The 18654-nt window shown below is 62.7% G+C and overlaps 1 protein-coding gene across 1 annotated transcript in view; it reads left to right on the top strand.

Annotated features, from left to right (window-relative positions):
* Nucleotides 1-18654, top strand: part of CDH4 (cadherin 4) — a 533618-nt gene that overhangs the window by 495362 nt on the left and 19602 nt on the right. Inside the window, exon 9 of the mRNA XM_049650379.1 lies at nt 10164-10301. Within this exon, the coding sequence (XP_049506336.1) occupies nt 10164-10301 (138 nt within the window). The remainder of the gene's footprint in view (nt 1-10163; nt 10302-18654) is intronic.

The raw sequence follows: 18654 nt of genomic DNA, 5'->3' as shown, positions 1-18654 counted from the left end.
TCGGGGGGGAGCATCCTGTGGTCACAGGGTCGGCGTGTCCCCTTTGCTTCATGACAAGCCTAGCGGCAGGCCACACGGAAAATTCCAAAACTGTGTTTTCCTAGAAAATGAGCCCCTTGTAAGCCTTCCAAAGACGCCCACTGCAGGGGAGGCAGTGGCGGGGCCGGGCAGGGTGGAGGTGGGCGTTCCTCGCCGGCCAGTGTTCAGGCATGTTTATGGAGCCCTGTGTAAGTTCACCACGTGTGGCCTGGTTGTCCCCCGGGAAGTCCTCCCAGTCTCCTCGCCGGAAAGGGGAGGAGAGGAGACACAAAGGTGCTCTCGTCATGGGGCTTTTGATCTGCACCCCAGACCCTGCCGCCCGCCCCTGCCCGCTCCCGACACGGTGGCCCGTCCATGCATGCTGTGAACCCTCAGAGCCGTGTTTCTAGCCACGGGGTCCAGCGCTGGACGTCACAGCCACTCCTGCCCCGGAGCCCAGGCTGGAGCCTTTGGAGCCTTTCTCCACGATAATGCCTCGTGGTCTCTCTTATCACAAAAGCAACATGTCCGTGGTAGAAAACGCAAGTAAGGCCCCTGGGGGCCCAGTCGGTTATGTGTCCCACTCTTGCTTTCGGCTCAGGTCGTGATCTCACGGTTTGTGAGCTTGAGCCCCACGTCCGGCTCTCTGTTGGCAGCTCGGAGCCCGCTTGGGATTCTCTCTCCCTCGCTCTCTGCTCCTCCCACACGCTCTCTCTCAAAATGAATAAGTATTTAGAAACTTTTTTTTTAACGTGTATTTATTTTTGAGACAGAGAGACACAGAGCATGAACGGGGGAGGGTCAGAGAGAGAGGGAGACACAGAATCGGAAGCAGGCTCCAGCCTCCAAGCCATCAGCCCAGGGCCCGACGCGGGGCTCGAACTCACGGACCGCGAGATCGTGACCTGAGCCAAAGTCGGACGCTCCACCGACGGAGCCACCGGGCGCCCCTAGAAACATGTTTTTAAAGAAACACAAAGAAGCACCAAGAAGAAAAGAGGGGTCCGCTATCCTCGCTCTGGGAGAGACGCGAACACCAGGGCACACCCGCGTGCCCTTCCCTGCGCTCGCCATGGCCGCTGTGTCCTCAGTTGCAGCGAAGCTGTCCTGAGGGTCGAAGGGTGTGACCCCCGGTGGCGCCTGGCGGTGCGTCACCGCCACGGCCTCCCCGCTTTCCGTCGTTGGGATCTGCGCGGCTTGTCCCCCGCTGTGGACCTTTCCTTGGTTTCGATCTTTCTGTTGAGCCGAGATGTGAGTGCAGGGCAAGAGGAGGCAGGTCAAGGACCCGGGCCTCCCACGGGAACAGCCCGGGCCCCGTGTCCCAGCCCTGGGAGGGGAGTCGTGGCAGGACCACCTGCCAACTCCTCCAGGAAGCCCTCCCCGCCTTCTCAGCCCTGACCGGCGTCTCCCATCTCTGCCTCCTCCTCAGAGGCTGGCTGGAGGGCAGGGGCGCAGGGAGGCCACCCTCTTCCTGCAGGTGTGCGGCTTGACAGGATGGCAATGGGGGGTGGGGCAGGGCCTGCCCTCGCCCGGGCTCCGGAGGAGGGCGATGTCAGGGCGGTGCTGGCGGGGGCTCGGCCAGACCCAGCCTGTGAATAAATCCAACTTTGTAATTGAAGTTCCACCGGCGTGGCAGCCGTGCTCACTCATCTACGTAGGCGGCTGCCCTCCCAGGACGATGGCAGACTCCGGGCGGCCCCAAAGCTGCTCCCACCTCAGGTGACCCTAGCTGGCGCGTTCCTTGGGGTGGAACAGGGATCTCACCCGTGCCCTCGGCTTCGAGGCACCTTGTCAGCCAATCCAGGGTCTCGAGCAGCCCAGAGACAGGTTCGGCCACAGAAGTGAGGGTTTGTTGTTTTAAAACGGCATTGAAGCGGGGGGGTTTTGTACAGAAGTCCCAGTTTCTGGATTCTCTGAAAATTGGGAGGCTCTGGATCCTGGGTCCTGCTCTCCCGAGGCGCCGGGAGGCTGGCCTCTGCCTGGGGGTCCCTGCAGCCCCATCGTCCGGCAGCCACAGGCCCCAGGCAGGCGCCTGTGTTCTCTCACACGAAGCCGCCAGCAAGGGTGAGGGGCAGAAGGGAGAGCGACCCCGTCCCAAGTGAGAGGGGGGAAGAGCCAGCGTCTCCAGGCAGAGGGAGGGATGTCCCTACGTGGTCACGCATGTCGGCCCCCTCCCCGCCCCCACCTGGCCTGCGTCCCCACGCCCTCGGCCGCCAGGGCCCCTGCCCCTCCAGTCTGTCTCACCCACCCCTGCTTGCTCCGCCCGCCAGACCTCGACGGCACCTTCCCAGCTGGTCTCCTGACCTCTGCTCCTGCCCTCCTTCTGTCCTCAGCCAACAGCCAGGGGATCCAGTCCACACCGGATCCGACCACCGCTGCCTTCTCAGACCCTCCTGTGGCTTCCTGTCTCCCCCAGAGTAAAATCCAAATGTAGCTTCTGTATCCTCTGCACCCTCTGGTCCACCTTGCCCCTGCTCGCTGGCCTCCCTTCCCGGCCACGCCAGAGTGCCTGCCTCAGGGCCTTTGCACTGGCTGTTCCCGCTGCCTAAAACATCCCTCCCCAGGATACCCACCAGTTGGCCAATCGAGTGACTCCTTCACAAAGAAGCCCTGTCTGGCCAGCCCGTGTAAACTAGCACCCCACGAACCCCCACCACTCTCGGCCCGCTTCTCCTTCATTCTCCTACAGCCCTTGTCACTACCTGACGTGGCACGTTTTGCTCACGTATCGGCTGTCTCCTCCCCTGGAGTGATGGTTCCCAGCCAGGGTGATTCCCTCCCCCACGTCTGCGAACAGTTCTGATCGTCGCGACTTGGGGACGGCCCCCCTCAGAGAATGATGTGGCCCCAGAGGGCAGCAACACCAAGTGGGAAACGCCCGGAGCATCTGTGCAGGAGGGCACGGGCCCTGCGGGCCCCGCGGAATCCTGGACTTGCAGAACTAGGGCACGTGGCCCCTCCGTGATCAGGTGTGAGCTGTGCGTGCGTGGCCGTGGCTGCCCCACCTCCCGCCAGTGCAGGTGCTTGTGTCTGTGACCCAGGCGGGTGGCCGGGAGGGGCCCCGAGGAGGAGAAACTCCAGGACTCAGGGACCAAGGCATCTCCTAGGACGGGACACCCCCCCCCCCGCCCCCTGCCACTGGCTTGTGTCTTCCCAGGGTCTCAGACCCCCGAAATCCTCGGTGGTCGTTCCTGAGAGCTCATCTCCCCTCGGTCCCGCAGAGGGAGATGGGGACACAGCCAGGCACCCTGCTCATCCGCTGCTGGGGACTGCGCGGCCACTCCCCATGCGGCCGAGGGAGGACGCCGTCCCTGAGGTGCTGGAACGTTCTCTCGTTTGCAGAGAGTAACCTGGCGGTGCAGAGGGAGGAGATGGGGGCCGGGTGAGGCTTGTCGCGGCCGCAGCATCGCCGCAGCCCTGGGGGGAGGCGGCCGGCCCCACACACCCCGAGGGTGCGGAGAGCAGTGGAGACGCCCCCCCCCCCGCCTGGTCATCCCCCCCCAAAACACTGTCCCCGCCGGCAGCCCCTCCTGCCCCCCAGCCCCCAGCGGCCACTCTTCCGATGTCTGTCTCAACTGGCTGGCCCTGGCAGGACGTGTCACGTCAGCGGGGCCCGAGAGCAGGTGGCCTCTGGGTCTGCTCCCTTCGTCCAGTGCCGTGCCATCAAGGTTCGCCCCTGGGGCAGCACGTGTCCGCGCTCCGTTCCTCCTGGAGCCGCCAAGTCGTACTGCAGCCTGTGCGTGGACCGCAGCCGGTCATTCATCACGGGTGGACGGGCGTCCGGGTTGTTTCCACCTGGGGCCGCGTGGCCAGTGCAGCTGCGAGCCCTGGACAAGCGTTGTGTTGGACTCTTTTCCCAGCCCCCCGGGCACATGCCGAGGCGCGAGATCGCTGCTCGTGGGGTAACGAAGCTTTCAAGGACCCGCAGACCATGTTCCTTGACGGTCACGCTCCCCACACCCCTTGGGACAAGTCCCAGTGAACAGGAGCAGCAGCCCATGCCCCCTCCCCCGCCTCCTGTGCCCCCTCTTCCTTCAGTGTCCCTCCTGTGTCCCCTCCTCCCATGGTGTCCCTCCCGTGCCACCTCCTGCAGCGTCCCTCCCATGTCCCCTCCTCCCCCAGCATCCCTCCCGTGTCCCCTCCTCCCCCAGCGTCCCTCCATGTCCCCTCCTCCCCCGGCGTCCCTCCCGTGTCCCCTCCTCCCCCGGCGTCCCTCCCGTGTCCCCTCCTCCCTGGCGTCCCTCCCGTGTGCCTTCCTCCCACGGTGTCCCTCCCGTGAGCCCTCCTCCCACAGTGTCCATCCCGTGAGCTCTCCTGCCTGGTTCTCAGGGCCTGATCCGACACCCAGGTGCTAAGCAACGTAAGCCCCAGGCGCAGGGGGGAGGCCAAGCCCCCAGTGTACTCGTAGGTCAGCGTCTGAGGGATGGCGGTTCCAGCAGTGACTGCAGTGATAGGCAGGGAAGCACGAGGGGGCCTGTGGCCCAGGGTGGGAGCATCGGGGCACCAGCGGTGACCAGACAGCAGGAGAACCCCAGCCTCATTCAGGGAGGAGGGATGCTGGGAGGGTCTGTGGCTTGCCCGGTGGACGCCGGGCTCTCAGCCTGGACTTACACCTGCGTCCCGGCTGCCAGCCCGTTGCAAAGCACCTGCAGCAGACACGAGCGTGGGGGGTGACACGGGCCATTCTCGGGTCGGGGGGGCCCCGGGCCCCTCCGGCACGTGGGGGTCCAAGCCAAGGCCTGACGTGGGTCAGGGTGCAGTCCTGGTGGCCGGCACGGGGAGTGGGTAACACGGGGCCCGCAGGAAGCTTTGATGCGTTTCTCGGGCAGGTCAGCCAGCTGCACTATTGACAGATGTTCTGCAAAATTTAAATGCTGAGCTATGGGGATCTTAAGCAAAAACCCCCGGGACCACCCACTTTCGATTTTCTTACCTCCTCTCGAACTTGAAAATGGCCAGATCACATTTCAGCGAATTCACTGCACCGGAGGAGGAGGGGTCCCCCTGGGCAGCAGTGGGAGGGGAGGGTGTTGGTGGGAGACTCAGGAGGCCCAGGCCCGCCCACTCCCCACCGGCCACCTCCCTGCAGCTCCATCAGGGGCTGATATGGAGATCAGAGGCCCGCTGCACAGCTCAGCCCGTGGAGAAGGACCACTGTGGGTCCAGGGTCATCTCTTTGTCCCAGGAGACCCAGGCGGCAGGTTTTGGGGGCTCCAGACGGCCAGATCCCGGACACACCATCCACCAGCCATGTGCGCCCCCCTCCCGGGACTCAGTTTGATCCACTGCAAAGTAGGGAGGGTTTCACCCCTGCTCCCCAGGGCCGCTGGAATGTAGGCGCCTCGCGGCAAATGTGGTCTGTGGGGTCGCCAGCCGGAGGCACTAGAACAGCCCTGAGAAACGTCCCTTGCCGTGTCAGGGCTCCCACACCAGGCCTCACGGAAACGATGACACGAAGCCTTATTTAATGAATACATCAACCCGCTAACCATGCCAGAGCCTTCCCGTAAGTAACGATGGGACGGTTATGTAAGGGCATCTTGTCCAAGGACGCCAGGTGACTGGCCGCCTTCCTCAGCCTCTGAATGCCGTTCCAGAAGGGGATTTGGTGCCGCAAAAAGATGACATTCCTGGGTCTGAGAATGTACTTTCTAAAGCGTAAGCAGCAGCACGGGAGCTGAGCGCCTCCCACCCCCCGCAAGCCGGGGAGCCTCACAGCGATGCAAACCCTGATCAGGGCCGAGCTGGCACGGGTCTCAGAGCCCCGCCCACGGCGAGGCCCAGTTCTGCTGGGGCCTTGCCCACATTTCTTCCTGGTGGGGGGTGGTCTTCCCCCCCACCCACTCAGGGCCCAGAGAGTCCCCCACCCACCCTCCAGAAGCAAGACCAGCACACCCTCTAGTGGTGGTGGGCTGCACACACGTGCACACACACGTGGATGTACACATGGATACCTTCACGCGTGCACACGCGTGCACATATATCTATATGCGCATGCGTGTGCAGACACAAACGTGCGCACATGGATGTACACGTGGATACATGCGTGTGTGCACATACGTGTACACATACCTCTATGCGTGTGTGTGCATACACGCAGATGTACACATGGATACGTGCATCATGCATACTCATATACATATACTTGTGTGTGTGCACATGTGTGCGTGCACAAACATACATGGATGTACACGTGGATACATGCACGTGTGCACGTATGTGTACATGTACCTATATGTGTGTGTGCGTGTGCATATACAAATATGCACACACGGATGTACACATGGATACGTGCACACGTGCACACACAAATACACTTGCACACAACTGTACACATTCGCATACCTATATACGTGCATACATATGTCCGCATACAGGTACCAGGCACACAGGTTCACATACACACATACGTGCACATGCATTTGTGTCCCTGTGTCTCTGAGGGCAGTAGCCCAAATGGTCCCGTGTCGCTTGTGAGTCAACGACTGAGGACACAGGACGGTGTGGAAGAGACTTCACATTCCAATCAGACTTTTTTCCTCTCTTCTCTGGCCAGATCTGTCCCTCGGCCTCCAGCCTGTGCCCTCTCGGGTCCTCTGCTCTGGCCCCTTGTGGTGGTGGCCCTGGGAGGCAAGGTGGGGCAGGAGGTTTGGTCGCTCCGTGTCTGCTCCACCGGGCCCCCTTCCCTCCCACCCCGGGGGTCAGACAGTCAAAGCCCCAGTGGCAGAGGTCGTGCGGGAAGCCTCACTGAAGGGGACGCTGCCGTGTGCCCTGAGCAAGGCCAGCACAGGGGCGGGGACGTGCCGGCTGTCTCACAGTCCAGGGCTCCATGATGCGCCAGGGGAAGAGTGCAGCCAGCAACCCGGGAGCGGGGTGGGTGTGGTCCTGCACACCCGCATCCTGCAGGCATCACGTCACTTGCCCACTCGTGCGCCGGGCGCTGGCTTGCCAGGCCCCACTTACTCGTTCACTGCTCCCCCCGATGGCGCCCACAGGGTGCTCGCCACGGAGCCCGAGCGCCAGGCCAGCCGTGGGGGGCGATGTGACAGTCAGTGTGCACCAGCCTGGGCACGTGTGGCCACATGGCAGGGCTGGCAGAGGGACGCCAACCCAGCCGGGTGGCCGGGCTGCCCCGTGATGAGGGACACCGGCGTGCAGGAAGGCCCGAGGTGTCCCCTGCCCATCACGGGTGGATTCCGCCGGGATTCTGTGCGGCTTGGAAGTCGGTCCTGCGGGGGCGGGGGGAGGAGAAAGTCAGATTAAACCAGAGAACCTTCCAAAGCGAGGCTGCGGGAAACCGGATTTTGCGCCCGCGTCCTGGTGGGGCAGGGCGCACGCGGGGTGGGGTGCAGAGGGACCGAGGCTCAGGTGTGTGGGGATTCAGGATCGGTCTGCCGGCCTTCCCCCGGCACGGGCACCGCCTCCAGCACCAGCGCCCTAGTCCTCGCCAAGGCAGAGCTGTGACCTGAGACAGGTGGCCCCTCTGATGGACGGGAAGGAAGGGCGTCTTCCTTCTGCCCTGGGGAAGCGGCCTCTGCCGCGGGCAGGGCCACGAGGCCAGGCCTGGCGGGTTTCTGCGTGTGCCTTGTCCGCGCTGGTGAAGGTGAATCCTGACCGTGCTGCTGTCGCGGGCAGTCCGTCGAGGATGGTGCCGGCCACGCTCTCCGTGTACCGTCCGCTCGGAAAGAGACCCGCTAGGTGTCTTCACTGATGTTGCCGTGTGGGCACCGTTGGCTCCGTATGCATTTTGTCCACGACAAAAGCCAGAAAGAACGACGGGTGTCCGGAATCCCCACCGGCACGACCACCTGCCCCTGGTGCGCTCGGTGGTCCCGGTGTGAGAAGACGCAGGGCCACGTGGGCAGGGCCACGTGCTGGGCTGATTTGCTGTTCACACTGCCTGTCCGAGCTTCCCTCTCCGGTGAGCCCTACACTCCTCGTTCAAGAGCCATCTCTGATGCACCTCCAAGGGGAAGCCTCTACCTCCTTCTGAGTTCCCTTGTGCCCGGCACAGAGGAGAAGATGTCAGCCACCTCATGGGGTGGTTGTGGTTCTCCTGACATAAATGACGGGTGGTTAGCAGGAGAGAGGGAAGGAGGCAGGATGGATGATGGGGAATCGATGGATGGGTGGGTGGAGGGATGAATGGGGGTGTGGATGGATGGATGAGTAGATGGATGGATGGGTGAGTAGATGGGTGGAGGGCTGGATGGATAGGTGGATGGTGGGACAGGGGGATGGAGGGATGGGGTATGTGGATGGAGGGATGGAGGGAGGGAGGGAGGGAGGGATGGATGATGGAGGGATGGGTGGGTGGATGGAGGGATGGGTGGGTGGATGGGTGGGTGGATGGATGGATGGGTGAGTAGATGGGTGGAAGGCTGGATGGGTAGGTGGATAGAGGGACAGGGGGATGGAGGGATGAATGGGTGGACGGAGGGAGGAAGGGAGGGATGGATGATGGATATGTGGATGGATGATGGAGAGATGGGTGGGTGGATGGATGGGTAAATGGATGACAGAGAGGAAGAAGGGAAGGAAGTAAAGGTTTATCTTTTGTGAGAAAACTTTTGAACGTGGCACAGCACCAGAGTGAAGCTATTTCTATTATTTTTTTACGTCTCCTTGGTTGCAAGTTCTATCCATTTTCACAAGTGTCAGCTGTTTTAGGCATTTACTCAATTCACTTAACAAACACTGATCAAGGGTCTACTGTGTACCAGGCACTAGGCTGGAGTCCAGGCACACAGCCTCTCACAGATGGGGACTGAAGCCTGGCAGGCCGGCCCCCGTGCCGCCGCGCCTCTCGGCCCCTCCCCTCGTGCCTGTCGCCCTGGAAGGCCTGTTGAGGAGCCCTGACTGTGCCTCCCCACCCCCCATCCAGCGGATCAGTCCCCTAGAAGGAGTGACCCAGGCGTGCACAGAGGAGCGGTTTCCTGCTCCTCCAGGGGCTCCTGTCACCACCTGGAGTGACAGCCAGGGGGAGGAAGTGGGGGGAGGATGGGGGCCAGGAGCCAGCACACCCCCCACCCCCACACGCGTCCTGACCCTGGAGTGGGCTGCACCGGGCCCCCGGGCCACGGTCACATGGGACAGTGGCCTTGACTGGTGGGAGGACAGGGCAGGTTCTAGGTGGGAAACAGTGTGTGGACGCTCCCGAGCCCCCAGAGCCCCCACCCCAGTCCAGGGCCCAGCCAGATGGACTTCGTGAGCCCAGACACACTCCTCCCAGCTTGGGGAGGGACTGCCACACTGTCACCTCCGGGCAGCACATCCCTCCTCTTCCAGAAGCCTCCCCCGGTTTCCCCCGCCCTGGCTCCCAGAGAAGCTTGTGGTGTCCCTGCCCAGCCTGCCCCGGGGTTACCCGGCTCATGCTGTCTGGTGTCAGAGCCCAGGGCTGACGCACGTCTTCTGTCAAGGGCCAGACAGTGACCGTTGTAGGCTTTTCCGGCCACGTGATCTCTGTCACAGCCACTCAGCTGTTGTCGTGCAGAAACAAGCCACAGACAGCGCGCTAATGAGTGGACGTGGCCCTGTGTCAGTACAACTTTATTTACAGATTAAAGAACCAGTGGTAGGGAGATTTGGCCCGAGGCCCGTAGTTTGCTGACCCCTTGTATACGCTTGTTGGGTCACGTGATTTCTCTCCAGGCCCCTCAGCGGCTCCCAGCTGTCCGCAAATATCCAGACGCCTTATCGGGCACCAAGGGACCTCAGTGGACAAGCTCGCTATTCCTCAGCATCTCTGTTGTCACCGACGGTCACTTAGGAACATTTAATGCTCTATGTGTTGGGCACTGCAATCGGCTTTGGGGACACGGTGGTGAGTAAGACAGCCGTGGCCTCCCGGAGCTCCGTTTGGTGAGCACAGACAACGAGGAAACGATGGCACAAAACCGTAAACTCAGAACCCTGTTCTGAGCCGCGGATGTGGAGGCCGGTCTGAGGGCGGCTCATGGAGCCCTGGCGTGTCCGTGGGATTGCCCCTGTCTCTGCAAAGTGTCCATCCCTGGTTTCCTGAACCCCACGCAACACGGTGCTCTCGGCCTCCTGTGCTCTCTGGCCACGGGGAGCGTGCGTGTTGATGGAAAGGACGGGCCGAGACCCAAACTGATGCCTGTTCCCTCCCGCCCCTGTCCCTCCAGAAAGTGCAGCAGTACACAGTCATTGTCCAGGCCACAGACATGGAAGGGAACCTCAACTACGGCCTGTCGAACACGGCCACGGCCATCATCTCGGTGACGGACGTGAACGACAACCCGCCGGAGTTCACCACGAGCACGGTGAGTACGCAGCTCACGGCCGTCGGGTGCGGCTCGTGCCGCTTCTCCCCTCCCTGAGTGTGATGGAGGGACGGGCAGCGGGGCCGCAACGGCCCTGGGCAGCGGGAGGCTGACGCGGAGGGGGCCTCCCCGGGGTCTGCGGCGGGAGACAGGCCGGAGGGCCTGCCAAGGCTCTGCCTCCGGGGGTGGGTGCGGGGGGACGTGTGCTCCAGTCCGGCACCGCGAGGCCCGATGCTGAGCCGCAGCTGACGCTCTGAGAAGTGCCCGGGACAGACTGGGCTGGACACTCTCTCCGGAGTTGACCCGTGGTTTTGGGGCCCGGTCGCTTTGGGAGGCACGCGTGCGGCTGGCTGCGTGTGGCCGTGTGTGCAACGCGACCTCCTGGGGGGGGGGGGGGGGGGGCTCCTGCAGGAGCAGAAAGTTGCCGTGAGCAGAACGTCGTGGAGGGTGGGGACACGCCGGGCGTTCCTCCCCCTCAGGCAGAGCTGCCCACACCAGGCTGCTCCCGGCCTGAGTGCCCAAGTGCGCTTCGTGGGCATTCATGCGCCTCCGTTCTGAGTCTAGAGCCCACGAGTCACAGAGACCAGCTGCGCTCATGCCGGCACATCCCAGGGGCAGGGCCCCGGGGTCACAGATTCAACAGCGCTGCCCCGCCAGGAGCCCCTCCCCAGGAAATCCTCACGGCCCACTCAGTGCCCGGCACGTTTGGTGACCCCCTCCTGTGCCACCCAGCCGTCTTCGGGGGGCCGGCCCTGCTCTCTCCCCACTCACTGGTCCACACCCTCCCCGGATGACTGCCCAGGTCCTTGGCGAGCAGCGCTGTGCTCCCCCGCCAGGGCAGGCGCCCGTCCTCAGGTGTGGCGGGTGCAGAGGCCAGGATGGGCGGGAGGGAGGGTCAGGTCAGCAAGGGCCCCCAGAGTGGTGCTGGCTGGCGGCTGCCACCCCAAGGTCTCGGGATGGCCTCTCAGAGCCACCGCCTCTGCTGGGGTCCAGGCTCCCGGAGGGCCGACTGGGTGAGGGGGCCACGGCAATAACAGTGACAGTAATGGCGACAGCACAAGCCACGCTGGGAGCCTTCCCCTGCCAGGCTCTGGTCCCCCCAACCTTGTGAGGGTCAGGGCCCTCGCCCGACAGTCCCTCAGTGACAGAGGCTCAGAGACACGAAGTCACTTGCCCAGACCCTCACTGCTAGCCGGTAAGTGGGAGCGGCTGGGATTGGAGCCCGGAAGCTGCACCTGCTGTGCAGCGAGAGGGGAGGGGGGAGGGGGGAGGGGGGAGGGGAAGGCGGTGGGGAAACAGAGAGGAGACCCCTCCTTCTCCCCGAGAAGGCCGGTCAGCGCCAGGAAGACATCTCACAGGCCAGAGTCTGGGAGACGAGAGCCTCCCTGGGGTCCAAGCATCCTCTCCTCCTGCTTCCCCACGCCCCACGCCCCGAGCGCTCCTGTCCCCGAATCACAGAGTCCCCAGACCCCACAGCCCTGTACCTCCACCCCCCTCCCCAACTTCCCACATCCCGGAACCCGGCGGGGTGGCCTTGCCTGTGGGGGCGCAGCGCCATCTAGCGGGCGGACGGTAGCTTGCACGCGGGCGGAGCTGCTGATCCACAGCCCACCTGGCGAGGAGCGGGCTGGCTTCCGCGGCCACCTGCTCTCCTGGGCCAGTGGGCAATGGCAGGAAAGGCCCTGGGCCAATGTCCCGGGGAGTCTGGACATGGGTGAAGCGGCCCCGAGCGACCCTGGAAGGAGAATAATGCCCAGGCTGCAGGCCCCAGCAGGGCCTGGCGCACACCTGGCCGGGCAGACCTGGCTGTCTTCTGGACACGCCAGGCCCGCGCTAGCGCCTGACCACAGCACCCTCGGGAGCAGGACGCCTCCCAGAGGTGACCTTACAGTGAGGAGCAGAGCCAGCACCACGCCAGGCATCTGACATCGACCCTGGCGGTTGCGCCGAGTGGGTGGGCACCTTGGACACTCAGAACCCACCTTCCGCCTCAGGGGTCTCAGGTGGTCCCGGGCGGGTGCCCAGGCAAGAGGACACTGTTCCCGGGGATACGCTCATGTCCTGGTGCCAACTACGAACCCTTGTTGTCTGCTGGGGCAGTGGCACCAGCCCTCGTGACCGCCAGGACCCCCAGAAAACAGCCTGGGGACCTCCACTGTCGCCATGGGAACAGGGCAGAAGGAAACCAAGCCAGCTGTCCCTGTTGGTAGTGAAGGATGTGCTTCCGGGCATGGGCCACCATAATGACCCGGGGAGTCAAGGACTCAGCCCAGCCCTCCTGGTCACCTCCAGCCACCACGGGGTTTGGCAAAAGCTCCCAGAGACCGGACAGGATGCTCAGAGACCCCACCTGCCTCGAGATCCTGGTCCACACTTGCACCCAGGTGCCCTGGAGAAGGTGTGGCCACTCGGGGAGGGCAGGCGATGGCACAGACCCCGGTGGCAGCGACAGGCGGAAAGGCAGAGGGCTCCGGCATGGGGTAGACCAGAGCCTGCACCCACCCTCCTGCCCCCAAACAGCCTGATTCTTTTACACCCAAGATGGTCGGCCGCTGCCTAATACACCAGGAGCCAAAGTAGACACAGCCCATCGGCTCCAGACAAGAGCTCCCAGAGAGACCTCTTGGTCTCCGGCTTCGAGTCGGATGGAGATCTTGCCGATGCTGTTGAGGTGTGACGGGAATGCGGCATAACGCACGGACCTTCCGGGAAACGTTCCCACCGGCCAGGAGCACAAGCCCGTGCCCGTCCCCAGAGGCAGCCCCCACCCCTGCGTCCATCGCCAAGGTGACCTTTGCTTGTCCTACGACATCACGTGGATGGAGTCACGCGGGCCACACAGTTCTGCGGAGCCAGGCTTCTCTCATCCAACAGAACGCCCGTGGAGCCCACGTCTGTGGTTGCACCCGCGCGGTCGGACAATCTCCCGCGTTCCTGGGGGTCCCCCGTGGCCAGCTCAGATCTTTGGACCATCTGTGAGCACCCCGTCCGTGCATGCCCTCCTTCGTTTAATCACTTTCTCTGTTTTAAAGATTGTTCTGAATGACAGTAGTTCACGATAGCTAAACTTTGTTTCATAGAGGAAAACTGTATTGATTATAAGGGAAAGGGAACGTATGGAAGTAAACAGAGTAAACATAAAGGGGGAGAGAGTACGGAGAAGGAGAGAGAAGGGTTCATGCATCAGATCGGGCGCTCACCACATCCAGCCTCCCGGCTGGGGAGGCCCCACGGTGAACGGCCCGGGTGGGGTCCCGATTGAGGGTCCTGGGCAGAGCGTCCTCCCCTCGGGGGAGGCTTCCAGCTAGCTCTTCCCGCCCGGGCGACGGATACACCGCCCGTGTGTGGTCCCCGGCTGCTCATGAAGTTTGTCTCGGTGCCGTCCCCAGCCAGCTGGGTCTTCTCTGCTTCTCTCACGGCATCACTATCCCAGGAACCTGGGCGGCTGCGTATCCTTCTTCCCTCCCTGATGCAGTCCAGGCGGCCAGCCCGGTCCGGCTCCAGGGGGTGAGCCAGTTAATCCCTCTTGGCGTCAGGAACGGAGGGGCCCGTTCTGATCCCAAGTCCAGATACGGAGCGTGAGCCAAGCAAGCCGCCATGACCGTGTGTGTGGCTCTACGCACAAGGCCCACGGACGAGTTCTAGGCAGAGTGGAGACCCGGCTGAGCTTCCAACCAGGTAGTTCGCACACACGGTAGCGTAACTGAAAAGGTACCAAGGGAGCCACCGTGACGAAGGCGTCCCCTTCCGCCCCACGCCGCCTCCACCTCGCGCCCCGCTCTGTACCTGGTGTTCTCCGACTTGGGTTCTTTCACTCACGATGTGTCTGAGACCCTCCCATGTCCGTAGATTCTGAGTGGCCTTGGGATGTTTTCAGTGCTCCTTTGGGAATAACGTCAGGCTCACACAGAGTCGTCGGAGCGGGAAGGAGAAACGGAACAGCCACGTGCACTGGCCACCATCGCGTGTCCTCCGTGTCCCCGTGCCACTGCTGTGTCTGCAGATGGCCGCCCGGACCGGGGACGGAGCCGTAGCATCATGGCTGTCACGCCTAGAAGCTTCTGTGTGTTTCCTAAGAGGATTCCCCCCCGCCCCCGATGTGGCCATGGTGGTCACGCCTAGAAGCTTCTGTGTTTCCTAAGAGGACTTTTCCCCCCGACGTGGCCTTGGTGGTCACGCCTAGAAGCTTCTGTGTTTCCTAAGAGGACTTTTCCCCCGATGTGGCCTTGGTGGTCACGCCTAGAAGCTTCTGTGTTTCCTGAGAGGTTTTCCCTGACGTGGCCACGGTGGTCATCACATACATGGCCACTGCCCCTTTTTCCACCAGAGACGACTGAGGCCCAGAGGGCTAGTTCCGGGCTGCCCGAGGTCACACAGCGAGACTGTCAAACCCAGAGCGCCTGCTGCCTCAGGCCCCGCCTCTGCCACGTGGCTGTCCTGTCCCCTCCTGAGGCGGAGCACGTTCAGCAGCCACAGCGAGGGCCCCCGGCTGCCCACACCCGCTCCTGCGGGCAGGCCTGCGGGGGGACCACCTCTGCCCCCCGGCCCAGCCCCAGCCCAGCTCTGCCAGCCCGAACCCCGTCTTCCCCTCCGCACGCAGCCGCACTGAAACCCCCGCGGGCTCCCCCAAGTGCCAGTCCTGGGAGGGCCGGGGAGGGAGCGAGGGGAGGGAGCGCTGTGTGGGGCACCAGGAGGGGGGACGCACCAGGAGGAGGGCACCCCTTGATCCGCACACACCTCTGAGAAGCGGGCGCCACAGAAGCGCACGGAGACCCTGGAGAGAAGGTGCATCTGACCCCAGACGTGACCCCCGTCCAGGCAAAGGGCAGGTGGGCATAGCCTGGCTCCCTGGAACGTCCCGCCTGCTCCTCCTGTGCCCCGGCCGGCCTCGGGCAGGCCCCAGGCCTGGAGTGGGCTCAGGGTCTGAGAGTCAAGGAGGAGTGCTTCAGCGGTACCTCGGATCCTGACGTCCGCCAGGACAGCGCTCAGGGAGGCGGCCTCACTACGGTCAGACCCGAAGGCCGCTGCGGCGGGGGGTGGGGGGGAGACCAGTTTCCGGGCAGGAGTGTGCGTGCCCCCCCCACCCATGTGCTAACGTCCTGGTAACTGAGTCACATGGCAGTCGTGGGTTAGATTCGGGGGTCAGGGTGGCCCATGGTGTGTCCCTGGAGACGGGTGACAGGCGGGGCCCAGGAGGCTGCTTGGCACAGGGGTGGTGGGCGGGGCCGAGGGCCGGCCGCCTCCCCGCACAGCCAGGCTATTTTTATCGAGCTTAATCAAGAACAATCAGCAGAAGCTGAGGAGATGGGGGGATTTGCATGATCCAATTCCTACCCTTAAATGTTAATTAAAAGTCATTTCCCCTGTGCGTGTGCTGCCGCGAGGTGCCCCCGCCGCAGGGCTGGCGGGTTGTACGGCCATTGGACACTCAGCACCCCTCGAGGGTGAACGTGGGGGTCAGCTGGGCGGGGGGGGGCTGGTGGCCCCCAGGACGCACTCAGCCCCGAGGACCTCCTGCTGGCTTCGTCCTCGGGTCCCGGAGTGAAGCCTGGATAGCCGGGGTCCCAGGCCCCTGCCACCAGCTCAGCCACCCTCCCTCTGACTCACCTGGAGTCAGGAGGCCCCTCACGAGCCCCCCGCCTGGTCCCTCCTAGCCCTGTAACCTGGGCTGATAGCCGGACCTCTCTCAATGTCCCCACTTTACACAAAAGTGTCATCGGTCCCAAGGGGATGTCAGGAGGGTCCACTGGTGTCCGTGAAGGTTTACGCCTGGAACCGTGCTGCACTCTGAACGTGCCACGGGCGGCGGCCAGCCCGTCGCAGCAGCACAAGCAGGCCCCCGCCTTCACACACTGGAGTCCTGCCCCAGCTCTCACTCTGCAGGCGAGGGACTCACAGCGAAGTCACTAGAACTCTCCCTGTCAGCCCAGTTTCCTCATCTGTTGGCGGGGGAGGGGGGGTGGATAGAAGCCATTAAGATGCATTATTATGGCAGTTTAAAACTTGGCAGCTGATAAGACGCGTTTCCTCTTGTCTCTTAGAGAGAGCAGCAGAGGGGCAGAGAGAGCGGGAGAGACAGAGAATCCTGAGCAGACTCCACATTCTTGGCACAGAGCCTGACTCGGGGCTCGATCCCATGACCCTGGGATATCATGACCTGAGCCGAAGTCAGGAGTCGGATGCTCAACCGACTGCCCCCCCCCCCCCCCGGCGTCCCCGCTGTATGTGGTGACCGCATGGCCTGCTTCCCGTCCCCAGAGAAGCATGGATGAGATTACATGTGAAAACAATTAATGTGGTTAAATTAAGTAATTTAGTCAAATTCAAGTCAGTGTTAAAGACAAAAGGGCATGTGATCATGGTGCCCCCCCACCCCACCCCGTTCTCTGGAGATGGGACAGGACGACAGTGAGTGTGGAGGCCAGCACTTGGCCCCCAGCGAACTCAGCCCTCCCCGGGGCTGGCTGGGCCCGCAGCGCCTGAAAGTGGGCCCACTCTGGCCCCCCAGGTCCTGTGAATCCCAGGTCTCCTCAGCTTTTCGACTTAACGTCCACAAACCCAGGAGAAGGGAGAGATTTGAACTCAGCATGAGTTCCTGAGAATAAGAATTTGGCATCTCAAAACGGGCACGGACTGAACACCCTTAACTGCGCACGGACACTCGGTGCAAACTTCTGCCATAAAGAGTTACTCGGATCTCCTCCGAGCACCGAGAGATGGCAGGCCGGAGCGCCAGTCCCCACCCGACATCACATCCCACCACAAGCCCTTCCTGCCATGCCGGTGTCCACTTCCCAAAGATGACACGTTCTTCGACCCCCTGGGTCCCCACCCAGCCGGACTGCAGGCAGACATGGGGGTCAGAGGCTGGAGCCAGAGTCCCGGCTGCTAACCGGTCTCCCACACAGACCAGTCGCTAACCTCAGGCAAGTCCGGGAGGCCCCGTGCCTGTTTCCTCACCTGTGAGGTGGGGGACAGCTCCTCGGGGTGGGGACAGAGGCTCAGGGGGGGCATCCTGGCCCCCAGACCTCAGTCCCTCCCCTGTGATGTGCAGGGTGAATAAAGACAGCCTTCAGGTTGCTTCTGGATCAGGGCCACTGGTCCTCCAATCTGATTCTGATCTGAACTCAGAACCCAGCAGAAACCATCATGATTTTTCTGGATACAAAAGTAAATTCTAAACAATAAAACCACTGGAATGTCCAGAGGCGCATCCGTAGTTACATATGCCAGCAGAAGCCAAGGACAAATGGAGGGGCAGTGCTGGTGTGTGCCCGGGGGGGGGATCCACGGAGACCCCTCCCCAGGTGCCCACCCAGCACCCACAGCCCCATCCTGGCCAGACGGGGACTCCCGGGGCCGGCTCTCCAGGCTCTGCTAATGACTGTGGCACGTCCCTGAGTTCCAGGTCAGGGAGGGCACCCCTCCCTCCCAGTTAGATGCCCCACCAGTGCAGGGGGTGCAGACTGGAGAGGAGGGGGTGTCCTACATCCCAAGAGGCAGCTGGGGGAGGGTCAAGTCCTCCGGCCCACGCACGCGTCTTTTAGGACCTTTAGGACCAGCCATGGTTCCAAGTGTCGGAACAGAAACAAAAACACAGCCTCACGGGTTATGCTGTGGGGTGTGGACAGGCTGGCATTCTCCGTCCCCTCTGAATCCTGCTGGGCTTCACTGTCCCCACCCAAATCCTCCTCTATGCTAATGTGACCTTCCCCTGGGAGCCCTGCAGATCTCTGCCTCGGAGCTGTGTTTGTGCTAGATGAAATCCTCCCCGCCCCCGGGGATGGGGCTACATTTGAATTCTGGATTACCATCTAGGCGAGACACTGTGTTCCGGTGATCTTAAAATTCCTTCTTTCCCAAATATCTGCCTTCACATCCCATGAGGCACGGGAGAGGCTTTCCCTGTGCCCGAAAACCAGAAAAAATTAAATTAAAAACTCATTATGGCTAGGGGAAGGTTAATAAGAAAATCCTAAGCCAGATTTATCAGCTTAAGGCCCTTCTTTGTGAACCTTTATTAAACTCGCATGAATTAAAATAGACTCTTGGAATAAACTTCACCCAGAGTCTGGGAGGAATCGGGCTCCGGGACACACAGGTCTCGCCTGTGCCGTGAAGCTCTGGGACGGACCCCACACCCCGGAGACAGAGACAGAGCAGAGCAGACAGAGGCGCCCATCGGGCCAGCTGTGGTGACCCACGGGGCACACCCAAAGCCCGGCTCTTAGGTGACACTGCCCGGACCCACCCCAGTCAACTAAACAGGGAGGAAAGCTGCCAGAGGCTGTGAGCGGTCACAAGACCCGAGGGCCCGCCGTGTCGGGCACGGAGGCTCCAGCCGGAGCAGCCC

The sequence above is a fragment of the Panthera uncia genome, assembly GCF_023721935.1.
Source record: "Panthera uncia isolate 11264 chromosome A3 unlocalized genomic scaffold, Puncia_PCG_1.0 HiC_scaffold_11, whole genome shotgun sequence".
Taxonomy (NCBI): domain Eukaryota; kingdom Metazoa; phylum Chordata; class Mammalia; order Carnivora; family Felidae; genus Panthera; species Panthera uncia.
This window is presented reverse-complemented; position numbering and strand designations above follow the sequence as displayed.